This window comes from Colobus angolensis, unplaced genomic scaffold, assembly GCF_000951035.1.
Source record: "Colobus angolensis palliatus isolate OR3802 unplaced genomic scaffold, Cang.pa_1.0 Scaffold58, whole genome shotgun sequence".
NCBI classification, from domain to species: domain Eukaryota; kingdom Metazoa; phylum Chordata; class Mammalia; order Primates; family Cercopithecidae; genus Colobus; species Colobus angolensis.
In genome coordinates this window covers 9855125-9875165 of record NW_012119376.1, presented here as the reverse complement: position 1 = coordinate 9875165, position 20041 = coordinate 9855125, and the positions used below count along the sequence as shown (strand labels likewise).

The 20041-nt window shown below is 34.7% G+C and overlaps 1 protein-coding gene across 5 annotated transcripts in view; it reads right to left on the bottom strand.

The window, feature by feature from the left end:
- Positions 1-20041, bottom strand: part of AHI1 (Abelson helper integration site 1) — a 227075-nt gene that overhangs the window by 135619 nt on the left and 71415 nt on the right. For all 5 annotated transcript variants that reach the window (XM_011962111.1, XM_011962110.1, XM_011962109.1 and 2 more), the window contains one exon: positions 5590-5786. In XM_011962111.1, coding sequence (XP_011817501.1) covers positions 5590-5786 — 197 coding nt within the window. The remainder of the gene's footprint in view (positions 1-5589; positions 5787-20041) is intronic.

Sequence of the window (20041 nt, the reverse complement as noted above, 5' to 3'; positions counted from 1 at the left end):
TAATATTAAATAGTAAACACTACTAAATGATAAAATATATGACTAGTATTGAAGGAGCTACAGAAAGGAACTCTGTACAATTCATGGTACAAGGCTAAGAAAAGATCATTTTGAAAGAGAAACTAGTAAAAGTCGACGTATTATGGACAATTTGAAAATTTGCTGCTAAGGAGACACTAAAAATACTCAAGTCCAGCCGGGTGCGGTCGCTCCCGCCTTGTAATCCCAGCACTTTGGGAGGCCGAGGCAGGAGGATCACGAGGTCGAGAGACCGAGACCATCCTGGGCCAACGTGGTGAAACCCTGACTCTACTAAAAATACAAAAATTAGCTGTGCGTGGTGGCACGCACCTGTAGTCCCAGCTACTGAGGCAGGAGAATCGCTTGAACCCGGGAGGTGGAGGTTGTAGTGAGCCAAGATTGCGCCACTGCACTCCAGCCTGGGTGTCAGCATGAGATTCCGTCTCAAAAAAAAAAAAAAAGAAAAAATACTCAAGACCAATTAGGAGTTAGCCAGCATGTATCATCAGCCTAGTACAGAGCTAGTGGAAAATGGTCATAATCAACACGGAGTTTAGGAAAAAAGAGAACTGAAAAGAAATAGATAATACTCAGTTATTGGGAGCATTACCACTTAGTTATAATATAAATCATTTAATTATTTATCAGCATACTTGACTGCATGTTGCTGCCACAGCAATACCTAAAAGCATTCTGCAACCTAGGTAAGACCTCACAGGTGGACAGTACCTTGAGAACCTCAGTGTATCACATTCTAAGTTTTTAGATCCAGAAATTTGATTTTATCAGTGCATCCACAGTTGCTCAAAATCTGGAATTTTTTTATCTAGAAATTTCTAAGAGCCAGATACTGTGTCTAAAGCATATCAGTAATTCAGTCACTAAAAGGAGACAGTTAAACTGACTGTGGACATGGGAGTCCAACTATCTGGGCTGAATCCCAGCTACAGTGCTTACTACTTGTGTGATCCTGGTTATGCGGTTTAATCTCTGCAAGCCTCAAATTCCTCTTCTGGAAAATGGGAATAATACTCATCCCTATAGGACAGTTTGAGAATTAAATACAATAAAATGTAAAGCATTTAGCACAGTGCCAGAAATATATCAATTATTACTAATAATTAAACAGATGTTAGTTATCATTAATCACTATATAAGGTGGTATCTCCTGTGGGGTAGAGAAAACTAATCTTTTGTCAAAATTGGCATAAAACATTTTCAAACCCATTCAATCCATACTCCTATGGCTCTACTTAGCAATCAACTCTGTGATCATTAGCCTGGGCTTCAGGTTAAATTTAGATAGGAAGAGGTCTTGAGTGTTCAGGCTTCCAGAATGGTCTACCTTTTATTATATTATAAGGTATATTTTCATGGATTCTCACTTATTAATCAACTTTTTGTAGGATTGATTAATCTTAATAGATACTTCAGATTCTGAGCAATACTGGATGTACTGATAAAATCAAATTTCTGGATCTGAAAACTTAGAATGAGATTTACCAGTGCTCTCGAGATACTGTCCACCCATGAAGTCTTACCTGGGTTGCAGAATGCTGCTAGGTATTGCTGTGGCAGCAACATGCAGTCAAGTATGCTAATTATGAAATAATTAAGTGATTTATATTATGACTAAATGGTAATGCTCCCAATAACTGAAAATTATCTATTTTTTGTATCTTTTACTCATTAATGCCTGAACAACTATTATATACCTGCTGAACTGAATTTATTATGCAATTCACTCACACATACCCCCAAAAAATTATACCCTAAACCTGTACTATAATTTATTAGAAAAACATTTCTATTGTAATAACAAATAAACAAAAAAAGGAACTTGGGGTCTACTGAAATTGCAAAAAAACAAGAGAAAAGGCATAATGACAAAACGTGGGAATTCAGTCAACCTAAATGTTTGCAAAACATAGAATGAGGCTGCCATGGGAATAAAGATGACATTTTGTTTGTATTCCCATACATACTATGTACACTCTGAAAGAAAATACATTGCAGATAGCAACAGAAAAATAAATTCAGTGAATTCTCTCAATAAAGAAAAAATAATGGTTTTTAAAAACCAAAGCAAAAGCTTTCATTTCCAAAGGCAGCTTCTATCTACCTCAATACCAAAGCACACATATTCTCTAAATAATTTTCAAAAGAAAAGATATCATAAAAGCTAAATAAAGTAATAATTTGAAGTAAATTTTTTCTTTTATAATAAATTATCAATTTGCTTCTCCCTTGCCTTTGATTTCATTTCTTAAAAATCAGTTTCCTGATTTTATTTTTCCTTTACATCTACTTTCTTTAGTTCTTACATCCTTTCATTTATCTGAGGATGACAGGTATATAAAATGAAATTAGAAAAAAGCTACAAGACTTAGGTGATTCCAGGATGTTAAGTTTTACACTATAAAGACCAACAGACTGTAGGAAACTTGTTTTTATAAATCTGTTGGTGAGCTATTTTTATGTCTGTAGATGAAGTTACTTTGCCATGCAAGTTTTTACACAAGGAACACATTTTTTTTCCCCTGGTGAAGAAACGTGTTTCTCTTCATCTTTAAAGCTCAATGTATCTATTCAGACTTCCTTTTAAAATCTGGAACACCATGCATTATTTGATTACATTAAAAATGTTAAAATACAAAGAACTATAATATTGAAATAAATTTATTTATAGTTATATATGCTAAAATTTAACTAAGAAATATATATATTTTTCTATATTCCTACATATATTCTGGGTTTAGGTTAAATCTAAACCCAGAGATGGAGTGTAATCTGCATCCTGGTATACCTTCAAGTCTCTAACTTTGTGAAGAAAAGGAGAGAGGAAGAGAGCATAGTCAGAACTAAAGCTGTCTCAGTGTAGTTCCTTGTATAGTTTAAAACTAATCGAGATCTCTATCAAGGGAGCAAGAAAAGGGATAATATTTATTGAAGAAAGTAAGAATAAAACAATGAACAAGGCTGCACAGCCCCTGTCTTCAAGGAGCTCCAAGTAATCCTAATAAAAGGACTTCCACTTAATTCTACTAAAAGTATGGTCAAAGATTTTTTCAGGATGCTTAGGCTTCTTATTACATTTGACCATTTATCTTTCAGAAAAATTTTCTAGGAATTTTCACTAACAGAATGCTACATTACCTTTAACAAAACATCTTCCTTCTCTTCATTTTCACGATCTATTTTCCAATTTTATGGGCAATACCTGGTTTCTGTAGTACTTTTCTTATTAGTAGTGAGATAAAACTTTTAAAATATGCTTATGAAACACTTCTCTCCTCCTTTTAGAAGAACAGTTTATTTCTTTTACCCATTTCTTTAACAAAGAAAAGATTTACTATTTTTTCTTTACTGTTTAGTTTTTTGCATTTTAACATGCTTCTTTAATACATTTTATGTAAACATTTCCCCTGGCTGGTGTTTACTGCACATATATGTGTGTGTTTGTATGTTTTGCATATACACACATACATACACAACCTTATATTTTTAAACAGAGAAATTTAAAATTATATGTCAATAGTCTATTAATATTTTGGGAGAGGATTTTCCACTGCTTTAAAGTATGGATTTTCCATACTTTAAAATTAGTATGTTTTCATTCATTTGAGAAATATTTGCTGGTGTATTTCCCTAGTTTTAAAAAAGATCTGGATTTTCATATTTAACTCCTTGGTAAATGAGAATTTGATTTAGGTGAGTGACCTAAGATATAGATGTAAACTGACTGTATTTTTCAGTTAACTCATAGTTAACAATGTTTCTCAACACCATACAAGGGAACAATTCTTCCTTTCGCCACTGATTTATCTTTCTATCTTAGTGAATTTGAATTATACTACAGGTATTATTTCAGCTTCATTATTACTTTGGCTCTTATAGAGAAGTTCGAAGATAGCTTAGTTCCTATGTAGATAACCAGTCTTTTTTTTCCCCCATCATATCTATGATTTTTCTTTAAGACATCTTTAAAAATCAAACTATTTCACTAGGATATTTCTAAGGATACTGGCATCTTTTCATTAATTGGTCTGGTAATAGATACTTTCATTTTACAGATTTAGGACTTTAGCACAGGAAGGCCTTTTGTATTTGATCTTTGTTATCTCCTTTCACACATGCTGGTCTCTTCTTTAACAACACTGATCAACCATGTGCGCAATCTATCTCATATTCATCTCTTCTCTCATTACCAACAATAATAACTAACATTTATCAGTGGCACTATGTATCAGACACCCTGTTAAGAGGTTTACTTTTAGGGTCTCACTGAATCTTAAAAATCCCGTGAGGTAAGAAATATTACAATCCCCATAATGGCTCACGCCTGAAATCCCAGTACTCTGGGAGGCTGAGGCAAGAGGACTGCTGACTGCTTGAGGCTAGGAGTTGGAGATCAGCCTGGGCAACATACCAAGACCCTGTCTCTATAAAAAAAAAATGTTTTTTAATTAGCTAGGCCTGGTGGTGTATGCCTACAGTCCCAGCTACTCAAGAGTCAGAGGCAGGAGAATTGCTTGAGCCCAGGAGTTTGAGACTGCAGTGAGCAATGATCACACCACTGCATTCCAGCCTGGGCCACAAAGTGAGACCCTGTCTCTAAATGAAAACCACCTCATTTTATAGATGAGGAAAACTAGGTTTACTTCAACTTATCCAGTCACAAAGCTGGCACAGGTTGGAGCCTATGCTATTCCTATGCCTAAGCAGCTGGACCCTAGAGCTACACTCTTAACCACAGTTTTCACCTATCTCTTTTTTCTGTATTCTTGTATGCTTCTGAAATTAGTTCTCTATGCTACACTATTGATCTGATATTTTAAAGTGTCAACTTTCTCTTTTACCATTTGCAGTGTGGAATTAATTGAAGCTTACCTTTTGATTTTCTTTAAATTCATTTTATCTTAGATGTCTTTTTAAAATCAAAATCTTGGGACTCTCTTTTCATCTCTTCATTAATAGAAATTCTGTTTTCTTCTATTTTATTGAGAACACACTCTAAATATTCTGTTTCTTACAGCAAAGCATTTTAAGATATGATTTGACTTACTTTCCTTTTTTGGGGAAGGGGGGACACAGTCTCACTTTGTCACCCAGGCTGGAGTGCAGTGGCACGATCTAGCTTCACTGCAACTCTGCCTCCCGGGTTCAAGCGATTCTTGTGCCTCAGCCACCTGAGTGGCTGAGATTACAGGTGTGTGCCACCATGCTGGGCTGAGAAAGTCACGGTTTCTCTTTCTTTCCTAGGAGATGGAGTCATACCCATATGTTAAGTCCTAGTGGTCATCTGGTTCAGAGCCCTCCATTATTACTAGGTCCCGGGCTAGTCTTTACAGAGATATCAAGTCAGAACAGCATGACAGATTATCCTAAATTCAGTTTGTCTATTGCAATTAAGGGTTTAGGAATAAGTAACTGAAAGGAACTATAAAAGTATAAGAAGGTCTAATTTTAAGTAATTCACTTACTTCATTAAATGAGTATTTATTGGCATGGCAATGTAAAACAGGATAGAAATAGTTTTAAAGTTTCAACTGCATAAAATAAACATACTGTGACAGTTTCAAGTCTCTGTTTTACTAGATGCATCTTTGTTGAAGAATTTTCAGTGTGGACAAATTCATCAATCTGAAAAGAGCCTTGATGGGGTAGTTTTGGACATGCACACAGGGCATCTTGACTTTGGTGTATTCCAGGTAATGGAAATGTTCCATTGCAGCGTTTGAACATTTCAGCCTCCTGCTGGGCAACTGAAGAAATGAATCCATAATTAGTTAAATCATCATAGTAAAAGCATAATCAAGCCCCAAAACTGTAGCATTCAACAAATAATCAGAAACTGCATTAACACGTCTTAAAAACGGCGTAATAATAAGACACCATGACTAGCAAAATTTGAAATTATTTGCTGCTATAAAATCATAAGGAAGGAAACAGAATTTCATGTCAGGTAGCATTATAATTGAGCTGTGAAGGCCATGTAAATTGGGATGGGAGACTAACTTTAAATATATGTATACAGAAAAATAATATTAAAAAATCAAAGGCATAGCAGAATTAAGGGAAATATTAAAATAATACTTATTCACAAGCCACTCTAAAACAACTATTTTCATATTTCTGTACGCTTCTTAATTTTTACACACATTCTATGTAAGATACCATAATGTAAATACAATTTAACATTTCTCAATTTAAATGCAAGTATTTCTCATATTTCTACAATGGCATAATTATCATTATTAAATGTTTTACAGTATCTCATTTAATGAAGCTCCATAATTTTTTTTTTTTTACACATTTTCTTGTACTGAATACAGTTGGTCCTCTATATCTGTGGGTTCCCTATCCATGAATTCAGCCAACTATGGATCAAAAATATTCAGAAAAAAATAACAATACAATAATACAGTATAACTATTTACATAGCATTTATACTATATTAGGTATTATAAGTAATCCATAGATGATTCCAAGTATATGAGAAGACGTCCACAGCTTATATGCAAGAACTATGCCATTTTACATAAGTGACTTTAGCATCCATAGATTTTGGTATCCCCAGGGATTCTGGAACCGCCAGTCCTCTATGGATAACAAGAGATAACTCTATTTATAGTGTTATCTGTTCTCCCTTATAGATCATGCAAGAATAATTACTTTCATAGCTGACTTTGTTTCTTAACATAATTCTTATTTTGGAGTTAATTCTCTAGAGTGAGGAAGATGGCTCAAAGGGTGAATGTTTTGATGATGACTGATGATGATGATGATAATGAGCATGGTAGCATCTGTGCTGCACCTTGTATTTTTTGGGGTGCTATCACATACATTACCTCATTTGATCACTGAAAACACATGAACTTGAAAATTTTTAAATGTCTATATATAAAAAGGAGAAAAAATATATAAACTCATCATTTAAAAGAGTATTTTCTTAGTTATATAATCTTGAAATGGAAAGCCTTCCTAAACATGACATGAAAGAAAGAAACCTCAAAACAGGGAATGATAATATGGAATCAATGGATGAACCTTCAGTGAGTCTATGGACTACTGAAATTACTATGGAAATGTGAATGTGTTTATATAAGCATTTCTGGAAAGCTGATTCATAATTTTTATCAGGTTATCTATCGAAGGATTACATGAGTCAGAAAAGGTTAAAAATTGTCAACATTCTTATGGACGAATGAACAGATTTTGTAACATGAACATTTAAAAAGTCTTCATTAAAATAAAAAAAACTGGCCAGGCACGGTGTCTCATGCCTTAATCCTGGCACTCTGGGAGGCTGAGATGGGAGGATCATTTGAGCGTAGGAGTTTGAGACCAGCCCTGGCAAGACAGTGAGACCCTGTTTCTACAAAAAATTGAAAAATTAATCGGGCAGTGTGCCATGTGCCTGTGGTTTCCAGCTACTGAGGAGGCTGAGGTGGGAGGATTGCTTGAGACTGGAGGTCAAGGCTGCCACTGCATTCCAGTGCAGACTGGATGACAGAGCTTATGTGATTTTTAAAATCATATTTAAGACTTAAATATATAAATAAACTACTACAATAAAAATTGAAAAGGAAATGACATAATAGCATTCTTCTATTTTTGACCAAAATGGAGTAGGGACTAGATTTACTCTGCTGCTTGAAACTACCAAGAAAAGGACAAATTGTATAAAAGAAAAAAAAAAAAACTGTCTTTCTTTGCAGACATGATTGTCTAGCTAGAGCTAAAGTGGAGTAAGGCAAGTGGAGTACACAGGCAGCAAAATTTAAGGAGCTTCTCACTCTGAAGTCCTGGCTCCACATCTGTGTAAAAATTCTAAATGGAATCTGAAAAAACAAGGCATTAGAACTGACTTTAGCTATGTTGTAGGAGATGAGATCAAAACACAAAAATTCTCTATATGTCTATATACAAGTAATTAAGAACCAAAAATTGAAATTAAAAAAATACATATGCCATTTACTATGGCATAAAAAACATGACATACTTTGGGAAAGAAAAAGGATGAAAAATGTGAAAGACCTGTATACTGAAAACTAAAAATACTGCTGAGAGAAACTGAGAAAGCAATTTGTCATTGTATTCATTGGGTGGCATACACAATATTGGTAAGATGTAAATTCTTCCCAAATGATCTGGAGATTCAATGCAGTCCCACTCAAAATTCCAAAAGGTTATTTTCAGAGAAATTGTAAAACAAATTCTAAAATCGACATGGAAATGAATATTACCTAGAACAGCCAAAACAACTTTGAAAAAGAACAGAAAACCTGACTTCAAATCTTATAAAGCTACAGTAATCCACACAGTTTGCTACTGGCATAAAGATAAATAAATAGATCAACAGAATAGTACAAAGTGCCCAGGGTGTATAGACAAAGTATAAAGGCCATTCAGTGGAGAAAAGACAGTTTTTCCAACAAATGGTGTTAGAATAGCTGGATATTCATATGTGAAGAAAATGAACTTTGATCCATACTTTACAACATGTACAAAAGTAACTCAAAATGAACCACAGATCTAAATGTAAAACCTAAATCTATAAGACTTCTAGAAAAAAAACAGAGAACACTTTTGTGAACTTGGGTTAGGCAAAGATTTCTTAGATACAACACTAAAATGCATAAAAGAACAAACTAATAATTTGAACTTCATCAAAATTTCAACTTCTGTTTTTTAAATTGTTAAGACAATTAGAAAACAAACCAGACTGGGGAGAAACAACCTGCAAATCATATGCCTGATATATACTTGTATAAAGAAAACACAAATAAATCTCAAAACTTAATAATCAGAAAACAAACAGGACAATTTAAAAAATAGACAAAAGATCTGAAAAGACAATTTACTGAAGAAGCTATATGGATGACAAGCAGGCAAAAAAAGTTGCTCAATATCGTTAGTCATTAGGGAAAAGCAAATTAAAACCACAATAAAATAGCACTGCACATATATTAGAATGGCTAAAATTCAAAAGACTGGCCATTTCAAAGTTGGCAAGTACACTGATACACTAATGGTGGGAATGTCAAATGTTAAATGGCACAACCACTTCAGAAAATAGTCTGGCAGCTTCTTAAGAAGTCAAAAGCACATCTGCAATATGATCCAGCCCTTCTACTTCTAGAAATTTATCCAAGAGAAATGAAAGCATATGACCATACTAAGACTTGTACGTGAATATTTGGAGAAGCTTTACTTGTAATACCTAAAACCTGAAAACAAACCCAATGTCCATTAACAGGTGAATGGATAAACAAACATTGTGTGGCACAGCCATACAATTAAACAACACCCAACAATATAAAGAATCAATTACTGATAAATGCTGAAACACAGATTTATCAAAGTACTTATAAGTGAAAGGAGCCAGATTAAAAAAAGAGTACATGATATATACAGCTTCACTTACATACAATTCTGGAAAATGCAAACTAATTTATAGTGGTTGCCTGGGCTAAGGATGAGGAAGGAACAGAACACAAAAGGGCACAAAGTAACTTCTGGGGATGACGAATATGTTCATTATCTTGATTGAGGCAATGGTCTCCCAGGTGTATAAATGCCTAAACTTAACAGATAGTACATTTAAATATGTTCAGTTTTTAACAGGCCAATTATACCTCAATAAAGCCATTCACCAAAAAAAAAATGACAAAATTGTAATGAAAGGGGTAACTATTCTTACTATGCAGAGTTCTCATGAAATAAACTAAAGATTAATAATCGAACAGAAACATGGGCAAAGAACCATTAAAGAATATTCACAAAAGAGCTATGTGTCCAACAAAAATATAACCTCATTAAAAATTAAAGTAATTAGTAATAAAAATGCAAATTAGAAAGTGCCTTTTTTTTTTTTTGCCTGTTTAACTGACCCACTGTACCTCAAGATATTATTTCCTGAGAAATGTAAGGGTAGCTAGGTGTGTACTGAAGCACTATTTAAATGTTGAAAAAGACATAACAGTGTAATTGCGCAACAACAGTTGTTTAAAGTACAGTATATTCATTTAATGAAAGGGAATTTAGCCACTAAAATTATGTATAGAAATGTAATTATCACAATGGAAAACTGCTCATAATATATTATTCATTGGAAAAAATTAATTTATAAAACAATAGTATACACAAAAAGACAACCATTTTTTCAAGTTACTAGCCTTGGTTTCACCAACTATGAGTCTGAGATGATGCATATAAACAATATTAGGTCTCTGATCTTTATATTCATGTACTATTTCATTTAGGCACACTAAATGAAGAACAGTTCAATAATAATTGGTGTTTTCTCCCTGCAGACCTTGACAGTAGTGAGTACCAAAGGATATCATCAAGGGAGAGGACCTGGTTACACTCCACCCTTTTAGTGATGTACATTCCTCAATACTAATTACTGTTTTTAAACAGAAGTGTAGCCATTTCTCTGTAGATTGTTATGGATTTGACTATTATTCTTCATTACACATTTTGAATTTTCCTCCAAAACAATCAGAACACTTATTTAACCTCAACTATTCAAAGACTGCTTACAGAACAAGAGAAACTTTAAAACTGTAAAAGAAAATAAGTGCTCCATGAACTGGAATTTGTAATGTTTAACAGTAGGTGGGTTTCAGGAATCAATAAATCAACAAATGCATATCATGTTTCATGATCTTTGTCTTATTTGCTTTTAAAAATTGTCCTTTCAACATTTAATTGTGTTTTGCTGTTATGAATGGAAAATAAAACTGGGTTTAATTATTTAATGACATTTTTTAACTCCCTATATTTTCTCTGAGATTGTGTACCTAACAACCATGATTTCATTTTCATTTGAGTGAGTGAACATGCATAGAAATGGCCCAGAAGCACATACACCTAAGTAAGCAACGGTTATATAGGTTAGTAAGATTTCAGTATTTTTCATTTTACTCTTTTTGTCAAACTATTTTCTAAGAATTATAAAATGCTAAACATGTATTATATTTCTTTCTTAAAAATGACATTTTTAACTGGAAAAAAAGTAACAAAAAGCATAGCCTAATTATTTATCTCTTTCTTATTTTTCCAGGTATTGACACGTCTTTCAGAAGGATTAAAATGGCCCAAATGGAAGCAGATAACATAAATAAATACAAACAATTATGAATACTTGTTTTGTCATCTAAAGGAAATTTTCTATACAAAAGTCAACTGACTGGTATTCAAGGGGTCAAATTAAACACCCTATTTTATCTTTAACACCTTTAGTTCTGTGAAGGCAGCCACAAAAAAAATCTGCAGAAAGATTCATGAAGACTTGGTTTCTCAGGCACTAGAAACAGGCGCTGTTCACAAGTTCCTGTGCTCTCCCCTCCTCCAGCCTCCACAAATACATACATCAATTTGTATCAGACTATACAGATTATTTCATTGAGAAATATTAATAGATTGTAGGTGACTTCTGATATTCCTCCAAGCTCTATGCTTTTAACATTTCAGGGGTTTCTAAAACACTTTGACATAGGCCATGGCTGGAGCATAATTTTGCAATTAAATAACTATTTCTTCACTTTATCATTACTTTTTGTGTTAACTTTGCATGTTTACAATTTAGCTCTAATTTAACCTGATATGTTCAAAACTCGTAATTTTAACAGTCTCACTCCCATCTTCTCCTCACTTTTTGAAGAGCTGTCATGTACCATGCACTAAGCAGGTTCTAGGAATACAGACACTGGCCCTACTTGAGGTTTCGACCTTTCAAAGGAGAAAAAAATTACTGCAAGGTGCTAAGTGGTATAGCACAGGAATGGACAGATGATGAGAGCACAGAGATGGCAACTACATTTGCTTAAAGAAATGTTATATCTATCAAAATCCTTCTAAATTTACTTCTAATAGGCTATCATTTGGGATTCAAAATTTTACAAAATTAAAAAATTCTTAAAATGTTTTTATGATGGACATTCCTTTGATTTATTTAAGAAGCTTGGTGCTTTTGTGTATGTTCTTGAGTTAAACAATTATGAAAAAATAATGTGGTTTTCTCAAGAGATTTTTATCTTTACAGGAGGAAGGACGGAGGAAATAAGATATTTTAATCCACTGCCCTTTGAGTTTGAAGCAAATGCAGTTTGTTATTATTACAATCTATGTACTTACATTACTGACTTTATAATAAAGTGAACTTGGAATCACAATATATTCTTTCCCTTACATTATATTAACAATAAGATTCCCTTTTGGTTCACCATTTAATTCCTTTGTTCAAGACATTTCATTATATATTATCCTGTTACTGTATATGGTCATCTTACTGCATACCTAATTTATTTACCTATAAACTATTGTATTTCCAGTTATAATATCATTCCTATAAGCTGGTAGTTCTACTTAGTTTCCCAGCACCTAGCAGTTACATAGCATTCTCCTTGTCTTTCTCTAACATCTAACAAAAGAAGCATCTCTTTCTCTAGTGAATGTTCAGGACTTAGAATTTTTTTTTTTTTTTTTTTTTTTATATTTTTTTTTTTTTTTTATATTTTATCTGGCCTGACTTGTTCCTCCTTCAGCTAATCTTGAGATACTGAATTGATGGATCCAAGAAGTTCTATAGACTAACACTTCAATTCTGGTAGCCTGTGTTTCAGGGCCTGTTAGCAATTCTATATTTCCTCGACATACCTTGTAAGTCAATTAGAACTTTGAAATATAACTAATAAAACTGTTCAAAATCTATATAGTAATGTGCAGCAGATTCAAGTCTTACAGCTAACCAAATGAGACAGCATCTACCAGCGTCTGGCAAATTGATTAGCTGGATATCAAAATTGAATCAACTATCTGCAAATCCCCTGCAGTACATGCTATTCTGCTCTTGTTGGTTCCTATTCCATTATCAATCATCACACAGAATGTTATCCAACTGAAAAAGTGTCATGCATACCCTGCTACAGAGAATAGCTACAATTTCCCAACTGCAGCCTAGTTCATGAACTCTAATAACACAGGCATTACTCAGAGATATAGCGGGTTTGGTTTCAGACTACCGCAATAAAGCATATATCTCAATAAAGAAAGTCATATGCTTTTAATTTTCCAGTGCATATGTTATGGTTACACTATACTGTAGTCTATTAAGTGTGCAATAGCATTATGTCTAAAAAATCAATGCATTACACCATATACAAAAATTAATTCAAGATGTATTAAAGACTTAAATGTTAGACCTAAACCCATAAAAACCCTAGAAGAAAACCTAGGCAATACCATTCAGGACATAGGCATGGGCAAGGACTTCATGTCTAAAACACCAAAATCTATGGCAACAAAAGCCAAAATTGACAAATAGGATCTAATTAAACTAAAGAGCTTCTGCACAGCAAAAGAAACTACCATCAGAGTGAAAAGGCAACCTACAGAATGGGAGAAAATTTTTGCAATCTACTCATCTCACAGAGGGCTAATATCCAGAATCTACAAAGAACTTAAACAAATTTACAAGAAAAAAACAAACAACCCCATCAAAAAGTGGGTGAAGGAGAAGGATATGAACAGACACTTCTCAAAAGAAGACATTTATGTAGCCAACAGACACATGAAAAAATGATCATCATCACTGGCCATCAGAGAAATGCAAATCAAAACCACAATGAGATACCATCTCACGCCAGTTAGAATGGTGATCATTAAAAAGTCAGGAAACAACAGATGCTGGAGAGGATGTGGAGAAATAGGAACACTTTTACACTGTTGGTGGGACTGTAAACTAGTTCAACCATTGTGGAAGACAGTGTGGTCTAGAACCAGAAATAACATTTGACCCAGCCATCCCATTACTGGGTATATACCCAAAGGATTATAAATCATTCTACTATAAAGACACATGCACACGTATGTTTACTGCAGCACCATTCACAATAGCAAAGACTTGGAACCAACCCATATGTCCATCAATGATAGACTGGATAAAGAAAATGTGGCACATATACACCATGTAATACTATGCAGCCATAAAAAAGGATGAGTTCATGTCCTTTGCAGGGACATGGATGAAGCTGGAAACCATTACTCTCAGCAAACTATCGCAAGTACAAAAAACCAATGCCGCATGTTTTCACTCATAAGTCGGAGTTGAACAATGAGAACACATGGACACAGGAAGGGGAACATCACACACCGGGGCCTTTCAAGGGGTAGGGGGCTAGAGGAAGGAGAGCATTAGGAGAAATACCTAATGTAGATGACGGGTTGATGGGGTTGATGGGTGCAGCAAACCACCATGGCACGTGTATACCTAATATGGCACGTGTATACCTAACAAACCTGCACATTCTACACATGTATCCCAGAACTTAAAGTATAATAATAATTTAAAAAATAGAATTACACTACATCTCCTCTGCTCTATAAATGGAACAGCAAAGCCTCGATGATAGCACATTCGTTTACAACACGATTTACTATATATTTTAGGCCCACTGTTGTGACTTACCAGTTAGAAAAAAATATTTCTTTCAAAATATCACTTCTCATTCACAATGCACCTGGTCATCCAAGAGCTCTAATGGAAATGTCCAAAGAGATGAATGTTGTTTTCATACCTGCTAACACAGCATCCATTCTGAAGCCCAAGGATCAAGGAGTAATTTTGACTTTCACATCCTACTATTTAAGAAATACATTTCATAAGTCCATAGCTGACATAGATAGTGATTGCTCTGATGGAGCTGGGCAAAGTACATTGAAAACCTGGAAAGAATTCACCTTTCTAAATGCCATTAAGAACATTCATGATTCATAAGAGGAGGTCAAAATGTGAACACTAACAGAAGTTTGAAAGAAGTGCATTCCAAACCCCATGGATGACTTTGAGGGCTTCAAGACTTCAGTGAAGGAAGTGACTGCAGATTTGGTGAAAATAGCAAGAGAACTAGAATTAGAAGTAGAGCCTGAAGATGTGAATGAATTACTGCAATCTCATTATCAAATTAGAATGGATGAGCAAAGAAAGTCATTTCTTGAGACGGAATCTACTCCTGGTGAAGACGCTGTGAACATTGTTCACAGTGTAAAAGTGTTCCTATTTCTCCACATCCTCTCCAGCATCTGTTGTTTCCTGACTTTTTAACACTTGCCATTCTAACTGGTGTGAGATAGCATCTCACTGTGATTTTCATTTGCATTTCTCTAATGACCAGTGATGAGCTTTTTTTCATGTTTGTTGGCCACATAAATGTCCTCTTTTGAGAAGTGTCTGTTCATATCCTTTGCCCACTTTTTGACGGGATTGTTTTTTTCTTGTAAATTTGTTTAAGTTCTTTGTAGATTCCAGATATTAGCCCTTTGTCAGATAGACAGATTGCAAAAATTTTCTCCCATTCTGTAGGTTGCCTATTCATTCTGATGATAGTTTCTTTTGCTGTGCAGAAGCTCTTTAGTTTAATTAGATCCCATTTGTCAATTTTGGCTTTTGTTGCCATTGCTTTTGGTGTTTTAGTCATGAAGTCTTTGCCCATGCCTATGTTCTGAATGGTACTGCCTAGGTTTTCTTCTAGGGATTTTATCATTTTAGGTCTTACGTTTAAGTCTTTAATCCATGTTGAGTTAATTTTTGTATAAGATGTAAGCAAGGGGTCCAGTTTCTGTTTTCTGCATACGGCTAGCCAGTTTTCCCAGCGCCATTTATTAAATAGGAAATCCTTTCCCCATTGCTTGTTTTTGTTAGCTTTGTCAAAGATCAGATGGCTGTAGATGTGTGGCGTTATTTCTGAGGCCTCTGTTCTGTTCCATTGGTCTATGTATCTATTTTGGTACGAATACCATGCTGTTTTGATTACTGCAGCCTTGTAGTATAGTTTGAAGTCAGGTAGCATGATGCCTCCAGCTTCGTTCTTTTTGCTTAGGATTGTCTTGGCTATATGGGCTCTTTTTTTGGTTTCATATGAAATTTAAAAGTAGTTTTCAATTTTTTTTTTTTTGAGACCAGATCTCACTGTCACCCAGGCTGGAGTGCAGTCGTGCCATCTCGGCTCACTGCAACCTCCTTGCCTCCCAGGTTCAAGTGATTCTCCTGCCTCAGCCTCCCGAGTAGCTGGGATTATAGGTGCCCACCACCACGCGTGGCTAATTTTTGTATTTTTAGTAGAGATGGGGTTTCACCATGTTGGCCAGGCTGGTCTCGATCTCCTGACCTCAAGTGATCCACCCACCTCCGCCTCTCAAAGTGCTGAGATTACAGGCATGAGCTGCCACAACAAGTAGGCTGTTCTTTAAAGCTCTGAAGCCAGGTTTGACTTCTCCTCTCTAGCTATGAAACTACTGGAGGGCATCTTCTTCCAATAGAAAGCTGCTTCATCTCCATTAAAAATATGTGGTTTACTGTAGCCACTTTCATCAATGATCTCAGCTAGATCTTCTGGATAACTTGCTACAGCTTCTACATCATCAGTTGTTGCTTCACCTTGCACTTTAATGTTATGGAGATGGTTACCTTCCTTAAACCTCATAAATGAACCTCTGCTAGTTTCAAACTTTTCTCCTGCAGCTTTCTCACCTCTCGCAGCCTTCGTAGACTTTAAGAGAGTTAGAGGCCTTGCTCTAGATTAGGCTCTGGCATAAGGGGGTACTGTGGCTGGTTTGATCTTCTATCCAGATCACGAAAACTATGTCCATATCAGCTAAATAAGGTTGTTTTACTTTCCTGTCATTTGTGTGTTCACTGATGAAGAACGTTTCCTTTGCATTCACAACTTGGCTAACTATATGGCACAAAAGTCTTAGCCTTTGCCCTATCTCAGCTTTCTCCATGCCTTCCTCACTGAGCTTAATCACTTCTACCTTTTGATTTAAAATGAGAGATGTGCAATTCTTCCTTTCACTTGAATACTTAGAGGCCACTGCAGGGTTATTAACTGGCCTCATTTCAATACTGTGTCTCAGAGAAGAGGGAGGCCTGAAGAGAGGGAGAGACATGGGAGAATGGCTGGTGGGTGGGGCAGTCAAACACTTACAACATTTATCAATTAAGTTTGCCATCTTATATGGGTAGTTTGTGGTGCCCCAAAGCAATTACAATTGTAACATCAAAGAGTACTCATCACAGATCACCATAACAGATATAATAATGAAAAGGTGTGAAATACTTTGAGAATTATGAAAATGTGACAGAGACACACAAAGTGAGCACACTATGTTGGAAAAATGGCACCAACAGACTGGCTTAACATAGAATTGCCACAAAACTTCAATCTGTAGAAAACGTAATATCTATGAAGCATAATAAAGCAAAGACCAGTAAAACGAGGTACGCCTGTATTTATGCTTCATGCCTCATTTTATAGTTTCATTTTATCCTTTGATAAAAATATTGATATAAAATAGAATAGATGCTATTCTAATTATTCAAGTGGAAAAAAAAACAGGTGCAGAAAGGTAAATTATTTGACCAGGGTCAAACAGAGAGTGGCAGTATTTTGTCTAGAATGCCAGCGCTCTCTTACTCCAGTCTTTGTTGTTGTCTATTTTACATCATATCATTCATGCCTTAGTGCAATTAAAAACACCACTGTAAACATTTAAAAAAAATGCCTTAAAGAGGAATTCAGGGCTCTGGTTTATGCTCAATACTATCAAATTGACTAAATTTTCCATATGTTTTGAGTTCTTGAATGACATAAACTCTCAAATCAAAGTACCTATTATGTGAATAATATTAAAATAGGAACTTCAGCATATAACCAAGAAATAGGTAGTTTTGGCATGTCTTAAAATGTGGCATTTCTATCTTTTAATTTCTCCTAACAGGCTAAAAATAAATGTTTAAAATTCTGCTCTACTATTAGTTATATTTTAATGATATAATCTCATATGAGAATTATGATATCTCAATGTGCTTTTGAATTATTCGTATTAGAAATGAATGTCATATAGAATATTGAAAACAAACGCATTTCTACATTTGTAGATATACTGTATGTACATGGTATTACAAATAAATACATACAAATAGCTATCTCCAATACAGAAAACCACTACATTGTACCTATATTGTACATAAAACTGTGGGTATTAAATTTATTTCTACTGGACATTATCTTATTTCAAAAATATTGTAAAAGGAGTTATATTAAAATGTAATGAGGCCAGGCATGGTGGCTCATGCCTGTAATCCCAGCACTTTGGGAGACTAGGGTGAGCGGATCACTTGAGACCAGGCCTAGGCTCGTCTCAAACATGGCAAAACCCTGTCTCTACAAAAAATACACACAAGAAATTAAGCGAGTATCCTGTGGTCCCAGCTACTAGGGAGGCTGAGGTCGGAGGACCGTTTGAGCCCAGGAGGTTGAGGCTGCAGTGAACTGTGATTATGCTACTGCACTCCAGCCTGGGTGACAGAGAGGAGACCCTGTCTCAAGGAAAAAAAAAAAAATTAATGCTATATACTAAAGAATATTTGTATTTTAAACTATATTAAGAACATAATGGCTTATTATACCATAATTATGTTACTCCTCAAATTTTTATTTTTATGTATGTATGCATGTATGTACATATGTATGTATGTAGAGATGAGGTCTCACTATGTTGCTCAGTCTGGTCTCAAACTCCTGGCCTCAAGCGATCCTCCTGCCTCAGCCTCCCAAAGTGCTGAGATTACAGGTGTGAGCCCCCACACCCAGCCACCTCCCACATTTTTAAAGGAGTGAACTATTAATAATACTAGATAAGCAAACTTCCTTTCTTAAGGGGGTTCTCCTAAATGCTGAAATTGAAAACCAGCAACACATTTTATCATAGGAATATTTAGCTACCTTTTAAATTTATTTCATGATCAGGAAACGCAAAGACTAAATAAGTGCCTAAGACAGATAGCTTAATGCATTAAGAACATGGACTCTGGAGTCAGCTTCGAACCAAATGGTGGCTTTACTGCCGTGTTACTTTAGGAAAATTATTGTTTTCTGTGCCTCTGTTTTATCATCTGCAAAAGGAGGATAATAATGGGACCTACACTGAACAGTTTTACAAGGATGGTATGAGATAATGGATGTAAAACGCTCCTAAGCGTGGAAGACACATTAAATGCTTGATAAATATGAGCTACTACTACCACTGTTATTGGCCCCAAATTTACTAACTGATGATGCCTCTCAGTATACATTTTTATAAAATTTAAGGAAAAAATGCTATTCTACAGGATTTGTAATTGTTAATGCCAAAATTTACTCATTTATTGCATATTAGTAACATGCCAGATACTATGTTAGACATATGGCATTATAAATACCACATGCTTCTAGGCAATGAGCAAGTTAAATAACAAATTTTATAGGAAACTAAAGGTACATGTTGCCCTGAACTCTGGTAAAATGTGTCACAATATACAAAATGTTTGTTAATAATGATAATGTAGGCCATCATTAATTAATATGAAATGTATTAATAAAATCATGTCAGTAGCAGAAACTGCTTTTTGGTTTAAATTTCTTTTATAGATGTAATCAACTAACTAGGAAGTACAAAGGACTAGAAAAAAGAATGGTAATCTGAGTCTGATTCCTGCGTTTCATAGCACAGCTCAACTTGACACACAATAGGTGCTTAATAAAGATTTGTCTTGTCTAAGATACTACGACTACAAAGCACTCCAGAGTTAATACTGGTTCAGAGGAGACATTGCCACCTAGTGAAAAATCAGCCTTATTACGTAGAAATATCAAATAATGTTGAGAACTTCCCAAATTAGACTTGACTCCACTGAAAACACTACATGCATATTTATTATGTGTCAGTATTCTGGGTAGGTACTAGTAGGAAAAAGATGAACAAGCTTCCATCTTTGCTTCTTACAAAGTATAGAAAATACAAGGAAACTACATACTCCACAGAGAAACATAGAAAAAACTGTACTGTAGAAAAAACAAGGTTTGATTATTAGACATTTAGAAACTAATATTTCAAGAAATGTGCTGAAAAGGAAATTTAGTGTAGCAAATAAGAGCATGGACTCCAGGAGCAAACTGCATTGATTTAA